At 43.3% G+C, this 24716-nt stretch overlaps 1 protein-coding gene across 1 annotated transcript in view; it reads right to left on the minus strand.

Moving 5' to 3' along the window:
• Positions 1 to 2355: 2355 nt before the first annotated feature.
• Positions 2356 to 24716, minus strand: part of KCNK13 (potassium two pore domain channel subfamily K member 13) — a 117039-nt gene continuing 94678 nt past the window's right edge. Inside the window, exon 3 of the mRNA XM_079913555.1 lies at positions 2356 to 5975. Within this exon, the coding sequence (XP_079769681.1) occupies positions 5083 to 5975 (893 nt within the window). The 3' untranslated portion in view covers positions 2356 to 5082. The remainder of the gene's footprint in view (positions 5976 to 24716) is intronic.

The following is a 24716-nucleotide window of genomic DNA, read 5'->3' on the forward strand; positions in this document are numbered from 1 at the left end:
CTGGAGTGATGTTCCTTCCAGCTCTCCACATCTAGGGGTAGAGGCCGGAAATTTTATCAAGTCCTTACATTTTTCTGAGGCTCAGTTTCCTCATCAGAAAAGTGGGAACGGTTATGCCTTCTTCACAGGACTGTCATCAGGATCAAGTGGCACATGGAACACATGGAAGCTCTTCGAAAACTATAAAGATTACGCCAGGTAAGGTACTGTGCTTGTTAGATCATCCTTACTAATTAGATACAGTAATTTCCGGAACCCAAGATAACAAGCTCCTCCTCAACAGGGGCTCTCAACCTGACTGCACATCAGAAGCACCAATGAAAATTGTGCAAAATATATTTCTGAGGTTCCAGCATCAGAGAATATTTTGCAGTAGGTGAGGAATGGAACCCGATAATCTGTTATGTTAAAAAAAGTCCCTAAAGGATGCTGATGCACAGCAGGGATGAGGATTCCCATCTCATCTGGTACTTTCCATCCCACCTGATTAGCACACCACTGTATATCCAGGAAGCAGTAGCTAAATTTTTAAATGAGACGACAAGACAGTCTATCAAACCACTAGACTACCTTTTTTCCATACCAGAAGATTGAATCTTCTAGTACATTTTTTTGTTTAAATAAGGGGTGGGAATTTCCTCATTGCTCCGCATGTGGTACATGGCTATAGATAACCCCATTCCTCTGGAGGCACAGAGAGTATGACATTGAGAATTTTTCACGTACCTGTTGGCCGTTTGTTTGTCTTCTTTGGAAAAATGTTTATTCAGGTCCTCTGCCCATTTTAAAATCAGATTGTTTGATTTTTTTGCTGTTGAGTTGCATGAATTCCTTATACATTTTAGATATTATCCTCTTATCAGATAGATGGTTTGCAAATAATTTCTCCCATTCTGTAAGGTGCCTTTTCATTTTGTTGATTATTTCTTTTGCTATGCAGAGCTTTTAAGTTTGATGTAGTCCCTCTTGTGTATTTGCACCTTTATTGCTTGTCCTTTTGGTGTCATATCTAAAAAAATCATTGCCAAGACCAATGTCAAGGAGCTTTCCCCCTATGTTTTCTTCTAGGAGTTTTATGGTTTCAGTATTTATGTATTTAATCCATTTTGAGTTAATTTTTGTGAGTGGTGTAAGATAAGGGTCTAGTTTTATTCTTTTGCTTGTGAATGTCCAATTTTCCCAGAACCATTTATTGAAGAGGCTGTCTTTTCTCTATTGAGTATTCTTGGCTCCCTAATCAAATATTAGTTGACTGCATATGCTTGGGTTTATTTCTGGGCTTTTGATTCTGTTCCATTGGTCCATGTGTTTGGTTTTATGCCAGTACCACACTGTTTTGATTACTATAGCCTTGTAATATAGTTTGAAGTCAGAAAGCGTGATGCCTCCAGCTTTGTTCTTCTAAGGATTGCTTTGGCTATTTGGAGTCTTTTGTGGTTTCATATAAATTGTAGGGTTGTTGTTCTATTTCTGTGAAAAATGCCATTGGAATTTTGATAGAGATTGCATTGAATTTATAGATGGTTTGGGGTAGTATGGCAATTTTTCCAATATTAATTTTTCTGACTCATTAACATGGGATATCTTTTGTCTTTAATTTCTTTAATCAAAGTCTTATAGTTTTCAGTGTACAGATCTTTCAACTTCTTGGTTAAATTTATTCCTAAATATTTTGTTGTTTTTGATGCTAATATAAATGGGGTTCTTTTCTTTATTTATTTTTCAGATATTTCATTGTTAGTGTATAGAAACACAGCTGATTTTGTATCCTGCAACTTTACTGATTTCACTGATTAATTCTAACAACATTTTTTGCGGAGTCTTTTGGATTTTCCATATGTAAGATCATATCATCTGCAGAGAGAATTTTTACTTCTTCCTTTCTGATTTAGATGCCTTTTATTTTTTTTCTTGCCTGATTTCTCTGGCTAGGATTTCCAGTACTATGTTGAATAGGAATGATGAGAGTGGGCATCCTTGTCTTGTTCCTGACCTTAAAAGATTTCAGCCTTTAACTGTTGAGTATGATGTTAGCTGTGGGCTTGTCATCTACTGCCTTTATTACGTTGTGGTACATTCCTTCTATACCCAATTTGTTGAGAGTTTTTGTTTTATCATGAAAGGATGTTGTATTTTGTCAAATTCTTTTTCTACATCTATTGAGATGACTCTACGATTTTTATCTTCAGCCTATTGGTTGTGTATCACATTTATTGATTTGTGAATGTTAAACTGTCCTTGCATCCTAGGGATAAATCCCACTTGGTCATAAAAGAATATATTACATTATGTCATATAGGAAGGAGGAAACTTATAGGACATATAGTATATATATAAACATATAGGAAGGAGTCAATAGGTCCTTTATCACTCTGGGGAGTCTCTGGGTTCCTAAACAGAAGAACCTGGGCCAGCCTAAAGGTCACACAGGGACAGTTCAGAGAGAACAGAATAGAGAGAACTGGTCAGGAGGGCCAGAGACATGCTGAGTGGGGACAAAGGTAACAAGAGAAAATAGCAGTAAACGTTCTTACTCTAGTGAAGATGTGAGGACCCCTTTGGAAACATGATGAAAACCATGAAGGCTGTTACCTAGGAAATTGCACATGTGTGTTTCTGCTCACGTTCGTGTACACATACATAACAATATTAGGGGGTCTGTGGGCTTCAGGTTTTGAACTCCAGCTTTGATATTACTATCTAGAAATTCTCTTATTGACCAACTCACGCCTAAGGGTAAGTATAAAGAGGTTTATCTAAACAAAGATTCCTAGTTTTGTAATTTTTTTGGCATGTTACTCCCATCCATCTATCCATCCATCCTAAATGCATTGCACTTTTCTCTCCTTACACTGGTTCTCAAGTGTTTCCACCAGGGAACTCCCAACCTAGAGGAGAACAAACTCATCCTCTGAGACTCTGAGAAGACTTAGAAAGCTCATCATAAGATCACAAATGTTTTTCATGTTTAGCTTAAATGTTTACGCCAATTTCGGGACCTGCTTAAATAGATGTGTTTTGACATAACATTTCTCTGCAAAAATCATTTCGTAAAACTGACCCTCCAGGAAGATGAGGCTTGCTTATACTGATGCTCCTTGGCCTCTTGGTACACCTGCGAGATCTCTAGGGACCCAGGTTAGAAAGCAAGGCCTTGCTTCGTGCCAGTCCCTGTACCAGGAATGTGGAGATCAAGAAATCCCCTACGGGCAGGGACCCAGATGCTCTCCCCATCCCCACAGTGCCTCGTGCAGGGCAGAGCCCCCAGGGAGCTCAGTTTATGATCAGAAGTTCCTAACAAGGGTTTTGCAGTAGCTCCAGGCTGCTGCCCTGTAAGAGTGATACAAGGTAATGGTTGAGGATCTCTGACTTTGGAGCTTCACAGCCCTAAGTTCAAAGCCCAGCGCTGCTGCTTATCGCACTTTGGTTCTAGGGCACTCCTGGTACCGTAAAGAAAGTATCTGGGTTTGCCAGCTGGAAGAAAAAGCAACTCAGCCTGGAGAGGGAGCTGTTGGGGGTGTTCCGAGGCTGGGTAGAGTATGGGTGGAGAGCCCAGACTTCAGCAGAGACCTGGGCGCTTCTCCTAGCTGCGTCCCATCAGCCCTGAGCATTCAGACAAGGAGCAATCCCCGCGTGCCTCTGTTTCCTTGTGTCAAACACAAGGGGGTTGAATGGGATGGTCCCTAAGGGTCCTCCCAGCCTGATGCTTTCTGCTCAACAGCTCAGTTTCATTGGGCAGAGCTTTTCTGCTTTGTCTTCTTTATGGCGCCCATCTTTCTTCCTCATTTCTGAAAGTGCCTTTTGGACACCATTCTTATCTTATAAAAAGTGCAGCTATCTCTTATGAACTCTGCTCTCATCCCCCCAAATCTTCTCTCCTGCGCAGACGTAGAAGATCAACAGCTCTTGTTCCTAGCATGGACCGCTTTAACAACATGGGAGGTTATGTAATTAGACTTGTTACGATACCACAAGGCAGAACTGAAACGGATTAGACAAGAGAAGCCAAGTTTCATTATCTGGTCTAGAATGTTTCTCCAGCCAAGAATCCAAGATGATGTCCGCATTCCTAGAAGTGAACTTCCTGTTTCCTTTTTCTCTGAGCGCAGTACGTGCCTGTTTAATTAGGCAGCCTCCCCGCAATGCCCTTAATGAGCACTCATGTAATCTTCGTTAATAAAAGGAGGATTTATTAAACTTTCGATTCTAATAAATAGTCAGCCATTATCTTTGCAATGGGCCCCAAACCCTGGTAAAAATGAAGCGGGCTCTGGGACCATTCAAAGGGTCCATTCAACAGAGCTTAACGTGTTAAGAATAGAGCTTAACGTGTTAAGAACAGAGCTTAACGTGTTAAGAATAGAGCTTAACACGTTAAGCTCTATTCTTTAGTGACGAGAGTGAGTCTTCCCACCACCATGCCTCAGTTTAAAGGCCTGAAGCTGAATTTCCTCTTCTTACCACACTGAGGTCCCACAGACACCTTAGTCAAGCGTTAAGAGCTTAAAAACAAAAGAAAAGAAAAACAAAAATTGAGAAGCAGGTATAAAGAGGAACAGAGGCTTTCCCTAGCCATGGCCCCATGGATGAATCTGCCCAGAAGGAAGCCCAGCAAAAAGAAAGCCCAGTCACATTCTCAAACGGTTCCCACCCTCCCTTTGTTGACGGGACTAAGAGAGGCAGTGAATTCAGCTGTTCAGAGTTCCAGGGGAAAGTCAGGATCTTCAGGATTTTGACTTCCAAATGAAGGATAGAGCAGCAGGAGATCAAGGCTGAAGGAAGCCCTCCCTCTCTTAGGCAGTTAAAGCCCTGGAGCAAGGTGGGTAAAGAAGACAATATGATGTCTTAGACTGCTTTTGTGGCTCATTTTTAAAAGACTGAATTCAGACTTAAAGAATAAAGATAAGGAGAAAGGCATCGAGGCTGCAGGTTCCCGCAGCCCTGGGAAGTGGCTGTTTGCTGGAGACAAGAAGATGAGATTTCTCAAGCTGGGCTCCAGGCTAGAAGGAACAGAATGAACCCAGCCAGGGCACAGAGCTGAGCTGGTTGACAGTACCCTCGTTGTCCATTCTCTCCTTGCCCCTACCTGTCCCCACTGGTCTCTGCCAGCCTGTTGTTCATTACTGCAAAGGCTCCTATCCCCCCTGAGAATTCATCGTCCAGCGACAGAGTGCTGGTCTGGTGGGGGCAGCCATTGGCCGTTTCGGACAGCTGCTTCTGGAGGATGGCTAGTGAGACCTTGTTGGCCGCCAAGAAGTCCTTCATGGAGATCATCTCACCCGAGAGACGCCGCCCGTCCGTGTCACTCTCCATGACTCCATCCGTTTCTATGGAGATGTCGCGCCGGTTCTGGACAGTGCCTGGCATCACCACGTTCCTCCGGGACTGCAAGAGACTTCTCTGGCATTGTTGGCAGCACCCGCCATCCATCTTCCTCAGGATCCAGTTCACGGACTGTTTAATGAGGATGGAGATGACATTGAACAAGGAATAGATGCAGCAGACGCCCATGAGGATGAAGACGAAGTTGGCGAAGCGGTAGAGGCCCTGGCTGGCATACCGGGCATTCTGGCTGCTGACAAGGTCCCCAAAGCCGATGGTGCTGAAAGCCACAAAGCAGAAGTAGAGCGCGTCGAAGTAGCTCCAGCCTTCCACGGAGGTGTACATGGCGGACGCGCAGCAGGAGATGAGGAGGGAGGCCATGCACAGGATCAGCATGACGTAGTACACGGAGGGCTTCCAGCCAGCCGCGCTGTCCGCCTCACCCTTCCCCGGGTTCTTCAGGCTCTGCTGGGGCAAGGCCCCCCGCCTCTGGAGCTGCCGCTGGTGGCACGATTTCATGATGCAGGCGATGACGGTGATCAGGCGCTCCAGGAAGAGGTTGAAGAACAAGATGGTGCTGGAGCACCCGAGGAGGCCATAAAAGATCAGAAAGAGTTTTCCTTCTACTGTTGCCGGAGTCGTCATCCCAAACCCTGCAGGAGACAAAAATCAGAGGAGAGTGAGGGAGATCTCGGCCGTGAATGGGGTCAGTCTTGGCTTTGACGGCTGGCAAAGGACCTGAATAAACAGTTTCGTAAAAGCACTCTGTCCTAGCCTTTCTAGGAAGGAGAGGGAGAATTCTGACTTGCTTTTGAAGACACTAAGTGTTGTTCAGAGCTGGGCTGCTCAAAGTCCATATGGTGCCACAGTGCAAATCAGAACAAGGTACCTCTTCCTCTGAGTGGATACCACCAGTGACAGTGGCTCGGTGATGAGAATGTGGGCTGGATTTCAGCCTCCCCTCCCGATTCTGCTGTAGATGTCCTCATACAGTAGATGACCTGAACGACCATACTCAACAGACGTTGTTCAGAGAGATAAACAAAGGCTCATACAAAGTAAAGTCTTACAGAATTCACTTATTCTATAAACACTTATTGGCTGCCATTCCAGGAATGGGGGATAGAACTGTGGAGAAAGATAGATCTGGTCTCTGCCTTTATGGAGCTCTAATGTAGTGAAGTGATTACTATGTTGTGTGATCAGTGTTGTGATAAGCATGGTGCTGGAGAATGTTCAGGGTCTTATGGGAGCTATTAAGAGGGAAACCCATCTCAGACTTGGAGTCTAGGAAGACTAAACAGGGAGAACCTAAAGCTAAGGAGGAGTTAGGCAAGGCAAGGAGGGTGCATGCGTGTGTGTGTGTGTGCGCGTGTGTATGTGTGTGTGTGTGTGTGTGTGTGTGTGTGTGTGTGTGTGTGTGTGTGTGGTGGTGGTGATGTTTCAGGCAGAGAAACAGCACATGCCAGCATATACGGAAAATGAACAATTTGCTCAAGATTTTCCCATCTTTAAACAAAACTCTCATGCTTTGGGAGTGGTAACTGACGTGTCAGTTGTTATAGTTTGATAACATATAAAAAGTCTCTCTTGCCTTTGTCTCTTACTGTTCACAGTTTTGACTTTCTTGACCTTTCTACCCCTACACACAGATATGATAGTAAGGATACCAAGGATACCAACTGTAGGACAGTGGACATCACTAAGAAAAAGGAGAAACGGAAGAAAAATACACTCAGTATTTCTCACTCAGGGGCACTAATCTTCAGCTCACCGTGAGGGACACGAAATTCTTCCAAGCAAATGATTCAGTAAACATGAGGAGTCTGATTTGTTTGAGGGGATGGGCATCAAAGTCCTTCTGATAATAAACACCATCTGAAAAATAAGTATTCATCATGCCACCCTGGGTTCAGATTTTTTATTCAAGTCAAACCTCCTTCTTTGTATTTTTCCTTTATTATCAAGCTCAGTTTCCTAACCGAGGCCGCATCATTGGGATCTCTAGGTTTCACCCATTATCCTCTTTCCTGATAACACCCTGCTATCATCAAGCCAACACTTTTCTTTGCTGCCACAGCTCAGCCCGTGGCTGCCTCCCAGTGCATCCTGGGACGTGGTCAGATCAGACCTCACGATTTGTGAACTTCTGGGATTATGACTTCCTGCTTCCTCATGTGGAGCCAATGGGCCACCTTTCCCAAACACCTAGGTGTGCATACTGCGTTACCATTTAGTTTTCCAAGTAAATTCAATTTTCCTTTCTCAGCATACAAGGGTCTATCTAGGGTAGGAAATTAACAATATATAGCCAAGAGCCTGCAGGAAGATATTGATTGCTTTTTAGCTGGTTGGTGTGGAGTGGAATGGGTGATCAGGTAAGGAAGGAGCGAGGGGCAGGGAATAATTCCACTGGGAGTTACAGTCCTTGCCCTTTAATGGTAGAGAGAAAGTCAGACCATCATCTCTTCTCTGGGAACTCTTGTTTTGAAAATTAAAGGCCTTTAGTGACTCTTGACAGTGTAGGTTTCATTTGTTAGGTATCTTCATTATGATGTAAGGAAATTCTCTCTTTGCTGTCTTTTCTCTTGTTAGTAACTGTAATTCTTATCCCCAAGCTTGAGTTGCAATGAGGCGGTTGAAGTAGTAGAGAATTAAGAAAAAACTTACTGAGTTTAAGGACTGAGCTGAGAGCAGTGTCTTTTTCTACCCAGTCTGAAGAACATGGAGGAGTGACCAAGGTGTGGAGTGATTAGTTCCTGATCACTTAGGGCTGCGGGGGGGGACCTCCTCTGGCTCAGTGAATTCCTGAAACCAGTAAGCTTGTGAATGCTTCTGCACTAAGAAGATATAAAAATGAAAGCTGGAGCCCTTGCCCCAAAGCTGTAAGGCTAGCAGAGTATTGCGGCTGTCTTCATTGAAACAGAACCGAGGCAACACGCAGGAAAAAGAAGAAACGTTTATCTGCAGCCATTTATTGACCCAACAACATTCCAAAAAAAGGATAAAGTTATTGAAAATAGGGAAGGCCCAATATACCCTGAGAAAACCATAATTCAAAAAGACACATGCACCCCAATGTTCACTGCAGCACTATTTACAGTAGTCAGGACATGGAAGCAACCTAAATGTCCATCAACAGAGGAATGGATAAAGAAGATGTGGTACATATATACAATGGAATATTACTCGGCCATAAAAAGGAATGAAATTGGGTCATTTGTAGAGACGTGGATGGACTTGGAGTCTGTCATACAGAGTGAAGTAAGTCAGAAAGAGAAAAACAAATACTGTATATTAACGCATATATGTGGAATCTAGAAAAATGGTACATATGAACCTATTTGCAGGACAGAAATAGAGACACAGATGTAGAGAATGAACATGTGGACACGGTGGGGAAGAGGGGATGGGATGAATTCGGAGACTGAGATTGACATATATACACTACCATGAGTGAAACAGATAGCTAGTGGGAACCTGCTATATAGCACAGGGAGATCAGCTGGGTGCTCTGCAGTGACCTAGTTGGGTGGCATGGGGGGTGGGGTGGGAGGGAGGTCCAAGAGGGAGGGGATATATGTATACATACAGCTGATTCACTTTGTTGTGCAGTGGAAACTAACACAACATTGTAAAGCAACTATATCCCAATAAAAAACAACAATAACAAAAAACAATTCAACAGGGCAACTCATTTTTTGAGCTGTATTTGTTAAATTAAAAAATATATTAAAAATAAGGGAAGGCCCAGAGGTAACAACAGGTGTATATGTGGAGGAGTGAGGGGAGGCATTTGCCAACAATCAGAGAGCTTTCTTGTGTAACGCAAGACGCAAGTGGGCAAATGTTTTCTTTTACAAAATCTTCCTCTGATCCCAGAAGGAACTTAATGATTTTCCTCTTGGAGAGCAGAGAAGCAGGAGTAATGAGTAGCTCTCAGTCAAAGGTAAGAACAATTATTTATTGAGCATCTGTTAAGGTCAGGGGCAGCACTAGGTGTCTGGGCCACACAATGATGGCCTGGACAAGGTCCTCGGCCTCCAGGAGCCCATCATCCAGGCTGCGACAGATAAACTGCTGTCTGCAAAACAAGGCAGAGTGAGTCAAGGGCCAAAGTAAAGTCACAGTGGTGCTATCCTGGCTTCAGGGTCCCAAATGCAGCCTCACTCGGGATGAATGACTGAGATCCATGTAGACGTGTTGCTGAAGCCAGCTGACAAGCTTGACAAGCTGATTTTTTTCCAATGACTGAGACGTCTAGTGATTTTGCAACACGTTCCAGGGATTTAAAATCTCTATATTCTATCTTGTTTGGTTGGTTTTAAAACATTCAATTTTATGAAAGAAAGGATAACCTGTGACTTTTTTTTAACATCTTTATTGAGGTATAATTGCTTTACAATGGTGTGTTAGTTTCTGCTTTATAACAAAGTGAATCAGTTATACATATACATATGTTCCCATATCTCTTCCCTCTTGCGACTCCCTCCCTCCCACCCTCCCTAAACCTGTGACTTTCGATTACCTGCACTATTTGCTTGATCACTACCATCTTTTCAATCAGCAAAAATGACAGAAGATGGCACAAGCGGTGTTATTCATAGAAGCAACGGGAGACAGCTTCCTAATATTTGCAGTTAGAGGTGTTGCCATGGCTTTATTACTCTCAGAGCTTAACAGTGTGTCAGCTAATAATGCAGGCTTTTTCATAGAAAGTCTCCCACTTTTTTGAGTCCCATAATACTGAGCATTACGGATCCCTTGAATTGGGAATAATAAGCCCCAGGGTCCTCCTTAGTGGAGGAAAAGGACACAGGTATTATCAAAGGCCTGCCCTCTGCCAGGTATCACTGACTCCTAATACCCAGGCCCGCTCCCGGGTGTACAGATGTAAAGTAAAGCCAGAGTTAGAACCTAGATTTATCTCGTCTCCCAGGCTTGTGATCTTTCTACCTGCCTACGCTAAGTGAGTGAAACCACTGTCAGGTGTACACACTGTAAGCAGAACTGAGAGGGAAATTAACCAAGCGTCTAATGCTTTACATAGACACCCAGACTGCAGCAGCTGCCAGATCTGGTACCAAAATCAGGGGATCGGCTGAATCAGAAGCTGAAACCCTACAGTCTTCACTTACGTTTCTGAACGTACGTGTGCCTCTCCCAACGAGTGATGCCATTACATCGGTTTAAAAAACTTGTTACACCCCATGCATTCGGTCTCTTTGTATTTCATAGGCACACAAATGAATCTGACTGTCACAGGTGGTGCTTTCCAATATACAGTTTCTTTCCTGTGCTTCAAGCCTGCAGTCTCCTGATTTGTGTCCAGCCCCTGAGTCTGGGAGCAGATGAGGTAGCTGATTGGGGATCAAGGGCACCTAGGTTTGGTTTGGAGGCCAAGGGAGCTCGCCTGGCAGTCTACTTCGGCTGAGCTCCCTTGGCCATTTCAGATCTGTTTTAATGTGCTCCTGGGACCAAACCGGGCTCCCTGGTGTCCTTGGGGCCAGGAATGAAGCAATTAGGCACTGCCAGCGTCCCAGTCAACCCCAAAAGAGCCCTTCACTTAGACCATGAAGAGAGGAGAATAGGTCTGCCGTCTCCCACCCTTTTATGCGTATAGTGTCAACTACATATTCTTTCAAAATTAGTCAAGATGAAAAATCAAAAAGCTTTGCATTATATTTTTCAAATATACACAGAGGTAGAGAGACTGCTATAATAAGCCCTCATTTCCCAGTTTCAGCAATTGTTCAGATCTTGCCAATCATGTTTCTCCTATTCCACCCTACCCCCTTTATTTGCTGGAATTTTTTAAAGTAAATCCCAGACAGCATGCCATTTCATCCATTAATAATGATGCATCTGTAACTGACAAGGACTTTATTTTCCCAGTATAACCACTATGTCGTTATCACACCTAACAAAATTAACACTAACTCTTTTTTTTTTTTTTTTTTTTTGCGGTACGCGGGCCTCTCACTGTTGTGGTCTCTCCCGTTGCGGAGCACAGGCTCCGGACGTGCAGGCTCAGCGGCCATGGCTCACGGGCCCAGCCGCTCTGCGGCACGTGGGATCTTCCCGGACCGGGCATGAACCCGTGTCCCCTGCATCGGCATGCCGACTCTCAACCACTGCGCCGCCAGGGAAGCCCAACACTCACTCTTTAACACCAACACCCAGTCCATATTTCAGTCTCTCAAAAATATATTTTTACAGACCATCTGTATGAATCAGGATCCTAACAAGGTCCATGCATTATATCTTTTAAGTCACTTTCATTTGTTAACAGTCTCCATTTCCATTTTTTTTTATGCCATTGACTTGTTGGGCAAATGTGTCCTGTAGACTTAAATCATAATTTTTTCCAGAAACATTTGGGGAAAAATGTATATTATGAGAGTGACTTCAGATGAAGTAGCAAATTTCAAACATTGCATGGGGACATACTAATTGGCATAAACTGTCTAGAAAGCAATTTGGGAATATGCATCAGACATCTTAAAAATATTTATATCTTTCTCTCTGTTTTTTTTATTTTTAGGAATATATCCCCCAAAGTATTAGAAATGTGACTAATTACATACAGTGATGTCACCCTGGCTTTACTTTTAATAATGAAAATCTTTAGCAACCTAAGTGTCAGATAACAGGGCAAGGACTAAATAAAAGTAGCCATTAAAATGAAGTCATTAAAATTACACATAGGGCTTCCCTGGTGGCTCAGTGGTTGAGAGTCCGCCTGCCGATGCAGGGGACACGGGTTCGTACCCCGGTCTGGGAAGATCCCACATGCCGCGGAGCGGCTGGGCCCGTGAGCCATGGCCACTGAGCCTGCGCGTCCAGAGCCCGTGCTCTGCAACGGGAGAGGCCACAACAGTGAGAGGCCCGCGTACCGCAAAAAACAGCAACAACAACAAAAAATTACACATACATAACAGAACTAAAACAAACAATCCTAGAATCTATATGGAATCATAAAAGACCCAGAATTGCCAAAGCAATCCTGAGGGAAAAAAGAACAAAGCAGGAGGCAAAACCCTCCCAGACTTCAGACAATACCACAAAGCTACAGTAATCAAACAGCGTGGTACTGGCACAAAAACAGACATAGGGATCAATGGAACAGAATAGAGAGCCCAGAAATAAACTCACATACCTACAGTCAATTAATCTTTGGCAAAGGAGGAAATAATATACAATGGGGAAAAGACAGTCTCTTCAGCAAGTGGTGTCGGGAAAGTTGGAAAGTCACATGTAAATCAATGAAGTTAGAACACACTCTCACACTCTACACAAAAATAAACTCAAAATGGCTTAAAGATTTAAATATAAGACATGACACCATAAAACTCCTAGAGGAGAACACAGGCAAAATATTCTCTGACATAAATCATACCAATGTTTTCTTAGGTCAGTCTCCCAAGGCAATAAAAATAAAAGCAAAAATAAACAAACGGGACCTAATCAAACTCATAAGCTTTTGCACAGCAATGGTAAACAAAATGAAAAGACAACCTACGGACTGGGAGAAAATATTGCAAATCATGCGACCAATAACGGCTTAATTTCCAAAATGTAAGAGCTCATACTACTCAGGAATAAAAAAACAAACAACCCAGTCAAAAAAATGGGAAGGAGACCTAAATAGACATTTCTCCAAAGAAGACATACAGATCGCCAATAGACACGTGAAAAGATGCTCATCGTTGCTAATTATTAGAGAAATGCAAATCAAAACTACAATGAGGTACCACCTCACACCGGTCAGAATGGCCATCATTAAAAGTCTACAAATAACAAAGTGAGAGAGTGGCATGGACATATATACACTACGAAACATAAAATAGATAGCTAGTGGGAAGCAGCCGCATAGCACAGGGAGACCAGCTGGGTGCTTTGTGACCGCCTAGAGGGGTGGGATAGGGAGGGTGGGAGGGAGGGAGACGCAAGAGGGAAGAGATATGGGAACATATGTATATGTATAACTGATGCACTTTGTTATAAAGCAGAAACTAACACACCACTGTAAAGCAATTATACTCCAATAAAGATGTTAAAAAAAAAGTCTACAAATAATAAGTGCTGGAGAGGGCGTGAAGAAAAAGGAACCCTCCTACACTGTTGGTGGGAATGTAAACTGGTGCAACCACTACAGAAAACAATATGGAGGTTCCTCAGAAAACTACAAATAGAATTGCCATATGATCCAGCAATCCCACTCCTGGGCATACATCTGGACAAAACTGTAATTCGAAAAGATACCTGCATCCCTATGTTCATAGCAGCACTATTTACAGTAGCCAAGACATGGAAACAACCTGTGTGCACTGACAGACGAATGGATAAAGAAGATGTGGTCCATATAAATAATGGAAAACTACTCAGCCATCAGAAAGAATGAAATAATGCCACTTGCAGCAACATGGATGGACCTAGAGATTATCAAACTAAGTGAAGTAAGTCAGAAAGAGAAAGACAAATACCATATGATATCATTTATATGTGAAACCTAAAATATGACACAAATGCATTTATCTGCAAAACAGAAACAGACTCACAGATAATAGAGAACAGACTTGTGGTTGCCAAGGGGGAGGGGGATGTGGGAGGGATGGAGTGGGAGTTTGGGATTAGCAGATGTAAGCTTTTATATATAAAATGTATAAACAACAATGACCTACTGTATAGCAAGGTAACTATATTCAATACCCTGTAATAAACCATAATGGAAAAGAATATGAAATAGAATATATACCTATACATATATATGCATAACTGAATCACTTTGCTGTACAGTGGAAATTAAAACATTGTAAATCAACTATACTTCAATAAAATAAATTTTTAAAAATTCTGTATACATAAGATATATATATTATGTACAAAATAAGCTATAAGGACATATAAACAGGGAATATAGCTAATATTCTATAATAACTATAAATGGAGAACCTTTAAAAATTGTGAATCACTATATTATACACCTGTAACTTATATAATATTGTACATCAACTATGTTTCAATTTAAAAATTACATGTACAAATAATTTTTAATGACTAGAGAAAATGTTAAGTGGAAAAAAGCAGAGCCAAAGTGTGTCTGCGGAATGACTCAAGCCTGGGACATCCTCATTAAATATTTGTTGGATGAAAGAATAAACTTTACAAAATATATGTATACAGCTATATATATTGTAGCACTTAGGGTGTTTTTGGATGCCAGTAGCAGCAAATCATAAGTAGGGGTAGCTTAAACATGAAGGGGATATATTATCTCATAGAACATGAAATTTGGAGATAGGGCAGCTCCAGGAACGGTTCATTAGGTGGCTTTCTAACATTTCACCTTTCTGGCTCTGGCTCCATCAACATGCCGTCTAGTCCCCCCTCCACGCCAAAAGCTTCAGCAGTTACCTCCTCACACATCAGTGTCCAGAGTCAGAACATATTGTGTTCCTGCCTTGTTTACGTCTTTATCGGAGGAGAGAATCCTTTCCAGAAACCCCCTAGCAAAATTCCCATTGTATACCATTAAGCAGCACCAAGTCACACACCCACTTCTCAAACCAGTTATCTACAGGAGGAATGGATTTCCTCTTAGACTGGTCAGGGTTTACCAGCGCCCCTGAGGAAGAGAGGGACCTCAAAACAGGCAATGTCTGCCACAAACATACACAGAAAAAAACAAAATAAAGGGAAAGACACAAAAGTTTTAATCGGTTATTTCAGGGTGGTGATAATTCTTTCTTAATGATTTATATCATTTATTACCTTTAAACCGAGAAAAATATGTTATAATATTCTGGAATGTTTCCTCAGATTGCAGGTAAACACCTGCCCAGAAGAAGCATTCCTCTTGATTCATCTCGTTAATACACCGAGAAATCAAACTTTGACTTGAATAAATGTTTTCATAATCTTTTTAAAAATTTTTTATTAAAAATTTTTTAATAAAAAAATTTTGTTTTTAGAATTTTTGGGGGGGTTCTTAAAATTATTATTTATTTATTTATTTTTGGCTGCATTGGGTCTCTTGCTGCGTGCGGGCTTTCTCTAGTTGCAGCGAGTGGGGGCTACTCTTCGTTGCGGTGCACGGGCTTCTCATCGCAATGGCTTCTCTTGTTGCGGAGCACGGACTCTAGGCGCTCAGGCTTCAGCAGTTGTGGCTCACGGGCTCTAGAGCGCAGGCTCAGTAGTTGTGATGCACAACTTAGCTGCTCCGCGGCATCTGGGATCTTCCTGGACCAGGGCTCGAACCCGTGTCCCCTGCATTGGCAGGCGGTTCTTAACCACTGCGCCACCAGTAAAGTTCTTTTTTTTGGTTTTTGATTCAGAAATGTTAAGCCTCTTTGTGTGGGATGAAAGAGGTTTCATAGGGGTTTGTGGGTGTTTTTTTCAAAAGACCCTCCAATTTCAACTGGGAAGGAAAAAGGGGGCAAGAGCAGACCCCGTGGATTATTCTTGGGGGGGAGGTTGGGGGGTGGGGAGTGGTTTCCAATGATGCAAGAGTCAAGGGTCTCACCAGGCACACTATCTCTATACAGGCTTCACGTCCAAGTTTTTGTGTTACAGGTGAGAAAACTGAGGCACCAGTAAGCCAGGTAACCTTCATGAGTGGTGGAGGCTTGGCTTGAACCCAGGTTCTCCATCCAGACTGCCCTCCTTTACTCTTGTTGCCTGTGGTCAACTGTTTCCAGAGATGATTTTGAGCTAACTGCTCCCATCCCTGTAAGCATTTATTGGTCCTCCCATCAACAGGTGAAGCCTACTTCGCTTCCCCTTGAATCCTGGGTGACCTTGAGACTTGCTCTGATCACCAGAATGTGGTAGAAGTGAGGCTGCACCAGTTCCAGGCTTAAATGGTAAGAAGCCCAGCAATTTTGTCTTTTTCTCTCTGGATCCATGAGTTGCCGTGTAAGAAGCGTGACCCCTCAGCTGCAGAAAGAGGCTCGGCTCTCCCCAGCCATTCCAGCCTCCCCAGATATTAAGTAAAGCCATCTTGGACATTCCAGCCCCAGTCAAGCTCCAAGTTAAATGCAGTTGTATGAGTTATACCAGATGATACCTGATGGAACCAAAGAACCACCAGCTGAGCCCAACAGATCCACAGAATTATGAGAAATGTCCAGGGTTGTTGTTTAAGCCACTACTTTGGAGCAGTTTGCTACATAGCAAGCGATGGATAATGAAATGACTTCTCTCTGGGACTTGCAGTTTGTTCACCAGGCATCTTCTCCATTTCCCTGCCCTTCCAGCTCCTCCCTCCATTTTTTATTTTGGCCACACTGTGCGGCCTGGCTCCTAATAGGCCATGGACCGGTACCCCTCCTTGGCCCGGGGGTTGGGGACCCCAGCCCTATGGCATAGATTTTCATAACAATATTCATAGTGCTAAACAGCCACCTCTTTTTAAAAATTTATTTAATTAATTTATTTATCTAATTTTTGGTCACGTCGCGTCTTAGTTGCAGCACGCAGGGTCTTCGTTGAGGCATATGGGATCTTTTGTTGCAGTGTGGGCTCTTCATTGTAGGGCTTCTCCCTAGTTACGGTGCACGGGCTTTTCTCTAGTTGTGGCGTATGGGTTTCCTCTCTCTAGTTGTGGCGCGCAGGCTCCAGGGTGCGTGGGCTCTGTAGTTTGCAGCACGCAGCGCGCGAGCTCAGTAGTTGTGGCGCTCAGGCTTAATTGCCCCGCAGCATGTGGGATCTAGTTCCCGGACCAGGGATTGAAGCCGTGTCCCCCCTGCATTGGCAGGCGGATTCTTTACCCCTGGACCACCAGGGAAGTCCCAACAGCCACATCTTGAGAATGGATTCCAGAAGAGATGCTTCCATTGATGGCTAACTGCTGCTAGGGTATAAACTGAAGTTAACGTACACAACACACACTTACCTGTTTATAGTGAAGTTTTGAATGGTAAATGACCCCTCAAACAACACAATAACACCAGAAACTGCTTGTGTTAACACCCTGTCAGGATTTTTCTATGACAAGCCAGGGTTTGAACGCTCTAATGGAAAGCTGTGGTTGTGTACCAAATGCTGACACGCCCTACAGGAGAGAAACAACTTCCACTCACCTCACACTTGAGGCACCCCTGTACTAAGGCAAAGGAACAAGAGGATGACTCATCGTTCTTGAAGACCTTCTAAAACTTTTAAAAAGTCTCTCCTTTCCCATCCTGAACACTCTGTTGAGTGCTGCCGATAAACAAAACATCCCTTTGGCTTGATGGGATTTCATATGACACCATGTTTGTGGTCACCCTAATCTTCCTTATACAAACTAAAAAGACAGTCCTTACTAATTAGTAACATCAAGCTAAGAATGTCTCGCCTTTGACACGGTTCTTTCTCCACAACCAAACACTGGAAAATTACCAAGAAGGAACGATGGGACGCGAAATTGGCTTTCTCTGGCCTCTTTCAGTTTTCCTTCCTGGTCCAGCATTGTGCCCTGTGGCTACGGTCACAAATTAAGCCCTTTCTTAATTTTTAAATAGTGAAACTACTCCTTAAAAACAAGCACCTAGGGACTTCCCTGGTGGCGCAGTGGTTAAGAATCTGCCTGCCAATTCAGGGGACACCGGTTTGAGCCCTGGTCGGGGAAGATCCCACATGCTGCAGACCAACTAAGCCCGTGTGCCACAACTACTGAGCCTGCACTCTAGAGCCCACGAGCCACAACTACTGAGCCCACGAGCCACAACTACTGAAGCCTGTGTGCCTAGAGCCCACGTTCCGCAACAAGAGAAGCCACTGCACTGAGAAGCCCGCGCACTGCAACAAAGAGTAGACCCCGCTCACTGCAACTAGAAAAAGCCCATGCACAGCAACGAAGACCCAACACAGCCAAAAATAAATGAATAAATAAATACATTTATTTATTTAAAAAAAAGCACCTGTAATTATGTTCTCTCTTGAACAAAACTGCCCTCCCCAAGACTACAAAGAAATGGTTCAATTAAGTAGAATGTTAGCACAACACAGGTGGCAACTGATGAAAGGTGCCTTTTCTTCCACATGAGTGAGAGGATCTGGCTGCAAGACACTATGAAATTGATACCTTTATTTTAATGGATATCCAGATACAGCACAAGCAAATGCACCTGCCTTTTTGAATTTCGTGCTGCTGCTGAGAGGGATGTAAGGTTCTCCTGGAGTGGTGGGAGCTGGTGTACACAACAGTGATACCCACCTGTTCTGCTTGACCTGGGATGGCTCCCAGCCCACCTTCTCAACACCTCGCTTCTCCCACAGCAGCAGCCTTTTAGCTCCTTCGTGGGACCCTAGTGCTTCTAGAAATCTGGTGTGAAAGTCAAAGACCTACAGAATACTGATGTTTCTCTAGCTTTTAGGGTTTTACTTAGATGATCTAACAAGGATGAAAGAAGTATGGCCCAGGCAAGCTAAATGACAGAATCATATAAGACTGAAGAAATCAATGTGTTATTTATACTATCATAATATATGTTCCTCCCCAGTCTGTACTGCTTCCCTAGAAACTCATGAAATTTCCTACATGTTACAGACTGAACGTTTGTGTCCTCCTCAAATTTATATGTTGAAACCCTACCCCCTCAACGTGATGCTTTAGGAGGTGGAACCTTTGGGAAGTAAACAGGATTAGATGAGGTCATGAGGGTGGAGCTGTCATGATGGATTAGTGCCCTTATAAGATTCACCAGAGGGAGCTAGTTTCTTCTTCTCTGCTCTCGACCACGTGAGGATACAAGGCGAAGATAGCAGTCTGAAACACCTAAGGGAGCTGTCACCCAAGAACCTAACCAAGCTGGCACCCTGATCTTGGAATTCCAGCCTCCAGAACTGAGAGAAAGAAATCTCTGTGGTTTATTAGTCAGCCAGTCTACGGTATTCGTTATAGCAGCCTGAGCTAAGACAGTACGTTACTACTGGACCCATACCTACCCTGCATTACCTACAATTTCCTAGAAACATTTGGCAAACATCCTCATGTTTGCAAAGAAAACTAGGCTCTAGGAAATCAAAGCTCCCTGCAGCAAATCAAGTTTTTCTTTCCTTTTTTTCCCTTCCTTCCTTTGCTTCTAGTCTCCTACCCTCCATTTCTTTGAAAAAGTCTTTAGAAACTCAAACCTCATTCTTGGTAGAGGCACCTTCTGGGCTGTATCTAAATGAGTCACTGCTCTGTAATAAACTGCGCTTTGAGGGGCTCGGTTGGGGCCTTTTCTTAAAAACATTTAATTTTGATATTATTAGTTCCAGAAAGCAATTATAACTTTCTTTTGCCCAAAGCCAGTCAAGAACCCATTTCAGAAAGCACCATGACACCTGTGGCACAAATGGAATTGGTATAACAACTGCCGGCGGAGCTGTTTGAAAATAGTATAACAAAATGGTATTTTAGCTAGTCGTGGGGAAAGAAAGGGCTAGTTCATTAGGACTGATTTTCCCACTGAGGGAAAAAACACTGAAGACAAACACTTCCTGTGAACTTAGGCTATTAACCCAAATGCGAGGGTCTCTGCTAAGTTACTTCCGAAAAAGGAAATGTGAACTTAAAAGTTGGAGAACAAGTCTGAGGTGCCCAGTGCAAACCAGAATTCAGGTGCACCCTGAATCTGATGTGCATCTCGTCAGTCACACTGTTTATGTTGAGCGGCATCAGATTTGATGGCAAAATCATGGGGCTGGAAAAGGGCAAAGTCACTCATTTCCCACTGGGGGATGGGAAGAAGCGTGAGCGGCTGCATATTCAGACAATAGGCCTTGAAAAGAATGGTTTCAACCCTAAACTTTATCTCAGGGACTCTCCTATCTGAGTGTACTTTCACTGGAGGCTTTCTGGAGTTGACACAAAGGGATTTTCTCCTGATGACATCATTTCTGATTTAACTGGCAAAACAGGCTCTATGATCAAAGTCCACCTAATTTGCCCATTTCTCCCTTAAAATTATGCTACACTTCTACCTTTCTCTTCTCTCCCATGTGCATCTGGAAGTATTCCTTCTCCTTGACAAGTAACCTGTGTTCTCTCTGCTTACTCATCCCTGCAACAAACATTTATTGAGCATGTGCTATGTTTCAGACGCTGAGCTAACTCAGGTATCAGTAATCAGGTATCAGTAAATAAGATATCACCTCTCAGCTTCCTTCAACTATATTTCTTCCATAATTTATACTTTCTTTCTCTACCAATTTCTGCTTCATTGCCTACATTTTTCATGTTCATTGGCCTTCTGTTTCTCTTCTTTTGTGAATTCCTATTCATGTCTAGTCCATTTTCCAATTAGGGTATCTACTGTTTTTCTTATTGATTTGTGAGAGCACTCCATAGATTTTTAAGAAATTAACTTTTCATCTTTTACATATGTTGAAATAGTTTTCCCAATTTATGTCTGTCGTTTATTTTTACATGTTTTGTTGCTATGCCGAACTTTAACTTTTTTTTTTTTTTTTTTTTTTGCGGTACGCAGGCCTCTCACTGTTGCGGCCTCTCCCGTTGCGGAGCACAGGCTCCAGACGCGCAGACTCTGGACGCGCAGGCTCAGCGGCCATGGCTCACGGGCCCAGCCGCTCCGCGGCATGTGGGATCTTCCCGGACCCGGGCACAAACCCGTGTCTCCTGCATCGGCAGGCGGACTCTCAACCACTGCGCCACCAGGGAAGCCCTGAACTTTAACTTTTATGTAGGAAAATCTATCAGTTTCCATCAATCTTCTTTTGTGGCGTTTGGCTTTAGGAGTCATGGAGAGAAAAGTCCTTCCTTACCCCAAGAATATACTGGTATTCACTTACAGTTTTAATTTTAAAACTTGATAATCATTCCTGTTTAACTGTAGGGATCTAACATTTTGAAAATACTAGTTTGTTTTTCTCAGTACTATTTTTAGTTAAAATTTTTATTGAGATAATTGCAAACTGATAAGCAATCATAAGAAATAATAGTGTGTTTACACTTTACCCAGTTTTTTGCTAATACTTTGCAAAACTACAGTATAATATCATGACCAGGATATTAACATTGCTATAACCTACCATCTTATATTTACATGTTGCCTTTTTTACTCGTACTCATGTGTGTGTGTATTTAGTTCTACACAACTTTGTCACATGTGTTGGCTCTTCAGCATCATTTTTAAATAGTCCATTCTTTTTCCACTCTCTTGAAATGTCATTTTTATCAGAGGCACCTTTCTTTTTTTTTTTTTTGCGGTACACAGGCCTCTCACTGTTGTGGCCTTTCCCAGTGCGGAGCACTGGCTCCGGACGCGCAGGCCCAGCGGCCATGGCTCACGGGCCCAGCCGCTCCGCGGCATGTGGGATCCTCCCAGACCGGGGCACGAACCCGCGTCCCCTGCATTGGCAGGTGGACTCTCAACCACTGCGCCACCAGGGAAGCCCGGCACCTTTCTTAAATTTGTTTCTGGATTATGTATTTTGTTCCATTGATCTGTCTATGCTGGGACTGGTACCCAAAACCCAAGCAGTTCTCCTTTTTTAATATCCGTGAAGACTCTTCCCTCTTCCTTGTCCCCTCTTCTCTTCCTCCTTTTTCTTTTCAAAAATGTCCAGCTTATTTCATGTCCAATTTCCCTGATGAGCTAGAATTATTTGGTTAAGTTCCAGAAAAAGGTATTTGGATTTCTGATTAGAGTTGCCTTATGTTTAGAGATTCATTTGTAGAGAAATGACGTCCTTACTAAATTGAGTTTTCCCACCAGGAAAACATTGTATCTCTATCCATTCACAGAAATCTTTAAAAAATAAGCCTTAGTAGAATTTTGTAATTTCCTCATATAAATCCATCACAAATCTTGTCGCACCGAATTCTGTTTCTTAGCTTTTGTAGGTGGTGTGAACAGAGTCTTTCCCTCTACCATATATATTTGTTTGGTTGTCTGTTTTCTTATTGGCTGTTTTATTGATGCATAGTTGATTTACAATATTATATTAGTTTCAGGTATACAACTTACTGATTCAATACTTATTATAAAAATTATACTCCATTTAAAGTTATTATAAAATATTGGCTGTATTCCCTGTGTTGTACAATATATCCCTGTAGCTTATTTATTTTATACATATTAGTTTGTACCTCTTAATCCCCTACTCCTATCTTCCCCCTCCCCCCCCCTTCCGACTGGTAACCACTAGTCTGCTCTCTATATCTGTGAGTCTTTATTTTTGTGATATTCACTAGTTTGCTTTATTTTTTAGATTCCACATATAAGTGCTATTATACAGTATTTGTCTTTCTCTGACTTATGTCACTAACCATAAGACCCTCCAAGTCCATCCATGTCACTACAAATAACTCAATTTCGTTCCTTTTTATGGCTGAGTAATATTCCATTGTATACATGTGCCACATCTCCTTTATCCATTCATCTGTTGATGGACACTTTGGTTGCTTCCATATCTTGGCTATTGTAAATAGTGCTGCTATGAACAGTGGGATGTGTGCATCTTTTCAAATTAGCATTTTCATTTCTTTGGATATGTACCCAGGAGTGGAACTGCTGGATCATATGGTAGTTCTATTTCTAGATTTTTTTATGAGCCTCCCCCTCCCCTCCACAAGAAAAACCCCCAAACAAAACCAGAACATATGTCCTCATCCTTCGAGGCCCTTGGCAACTGCCTTTCCTGCTTCTCTCAGGCCCTGACCTCACCGCGCTAGTTATTGACGAACGCTTGCCCATTCCTAGACTGTGAGCTCAGCACATACCAGATACTCAAAGCTTTAAAGTTTAATTTGTAATAAAAAGGTCAGCTCTCTCTTTGTGCTTTTGAATCTTCTGGATGAGCTTCTCTGCGAAGGCAAAAGAGAGTGGTTGGTGTAGGTTCAACAGAGAGATTCCTTCAACCTGGCCGAAGTGACTTGAGGCCCAAAAGGCAGCAGAATTTATCTGAAGGGGCAATTTGTCCCATCCATGTCCAGATATTTGTGGTTTCCTGACAGCTCCCTTGGAATATACTTCTCTTCTGCTCTCCGCACAAACAACTTCTCTCTTTCTTCTTTTTTTTTTTTTTTTTCTTTTGGCTGCACTGCACAGCTTGTGGGATCTTAGTTCCCGGCCCAGGGATCAAACCCAGGCCTTGGCAATGAAAGCACCGAGCCCTAACCACTGCACCTCCAGGGAACTCCCACAATTTCTCTTGCTCATCTGGGTGTTCTTATTTTGCTGTGGCCTGAAGGCCTGGACTGAGTTCCGGATCAGCACTTCTTTGTACTCTGTTAGACTTTAAGTTCCTTAAAAGCAGAGTCTTTTCCTTCAGCCTTCCCCCTCCCGGGGCCACCCCGCCACACACACACACAATGGTTAAGAACACCAAGCCTGAAGTCGGTCTGTCTGGGCTCACATCTGAGCCCCATCACTTTCCCAAGGACACTCAGCTAGAAAGGGATGCAGAGAGGGTTTGATCATTATCTTAACCTTGAGCAAATTATTTAAACTATGCCTTGGTTCCTTCATCTGCAAAACCAGGTAGTAACACCTTCCTCATAGGGTTTTTGTGGGGATTAAATGACCTAATACAGGCAAAATGCTAGAGTGGTGCCTTCAAGTTTGAAGTCAGCCCTTTAAAGGTGCCGCTGTTACTGACATATGGGGCCAAGCGTCGTGCCTTGCACAGCGTTTGCTAAGTGATGCTTTCTGTAAACTTGAGTGTTCATCGTGCGCCTTGGGAAAACTCCTTACATAATCACAATGGCCCAATCACACGGTACACTTGACACCCACCATCCTGCCCTCACCATGGCACCTGGAATAGCATTTCCATTCATATCTGACTGGAGCCAGCCATCAGTAACAGACAGCGTACAGTGGCCGCACTGTCCACTGACTGGCCGTGCACGTGGCCCTGAGAGCAGCGGGCACCTGGAAGGAGAGGAGGGCCAGATGCTGAGTCTGTGGGCCCCATTTCTGATTTCTAACCTGCGCAGAAAGGCTGTAGCTGTCTTCTCTGGATACTTACAGTAGCCTCTTGACTGGTCTCCCTGCTGCTGTCCTTGAAACATCCTACAGCAGCCAGAGGTACCCTTCTGAAATATGTCAGATCACACACTCCTTGGTCCCAAACCCTCCAGTGACCCCCATTCACCGAAGTCCTTACAAGAACCTACAAAGTGGACCCAATCTGCCCCCTCCCTAATTCACCTCCGACTTCTCCAGCCCCTCTACTCTTCCAGCCCCAATGGCCTCCTTGCTTCTTCTACATCCCAGGCCCACCCATGCACCTTTTACTCTCTCTGCTTTTCCCCTGGATAGCTGCAAGATTCGCCCCTTCACCTCTTTTCAGGTCTTTATTCAAATGGGTAGGGGAGCAGGCACTGTGGGTAGGAGAACACAGCACTGTGGTAGGAAAGCCCATTGCAGGGTTGGTAGAGATCACTCAGGATTGTTGGC

This window comes from Stenella coeruleoalba (genome assembly GCF_951394435.1).
Source record: "Stenella coeruleoalba genome assembly, chromosome: 2".
Classification (NCBI taxonomy): Eukaryota; Metazoa; Chordata; class Mammalia; order Artiodactyla; family Delphinidae; genus Stenella; species Stenella coeruleoalba.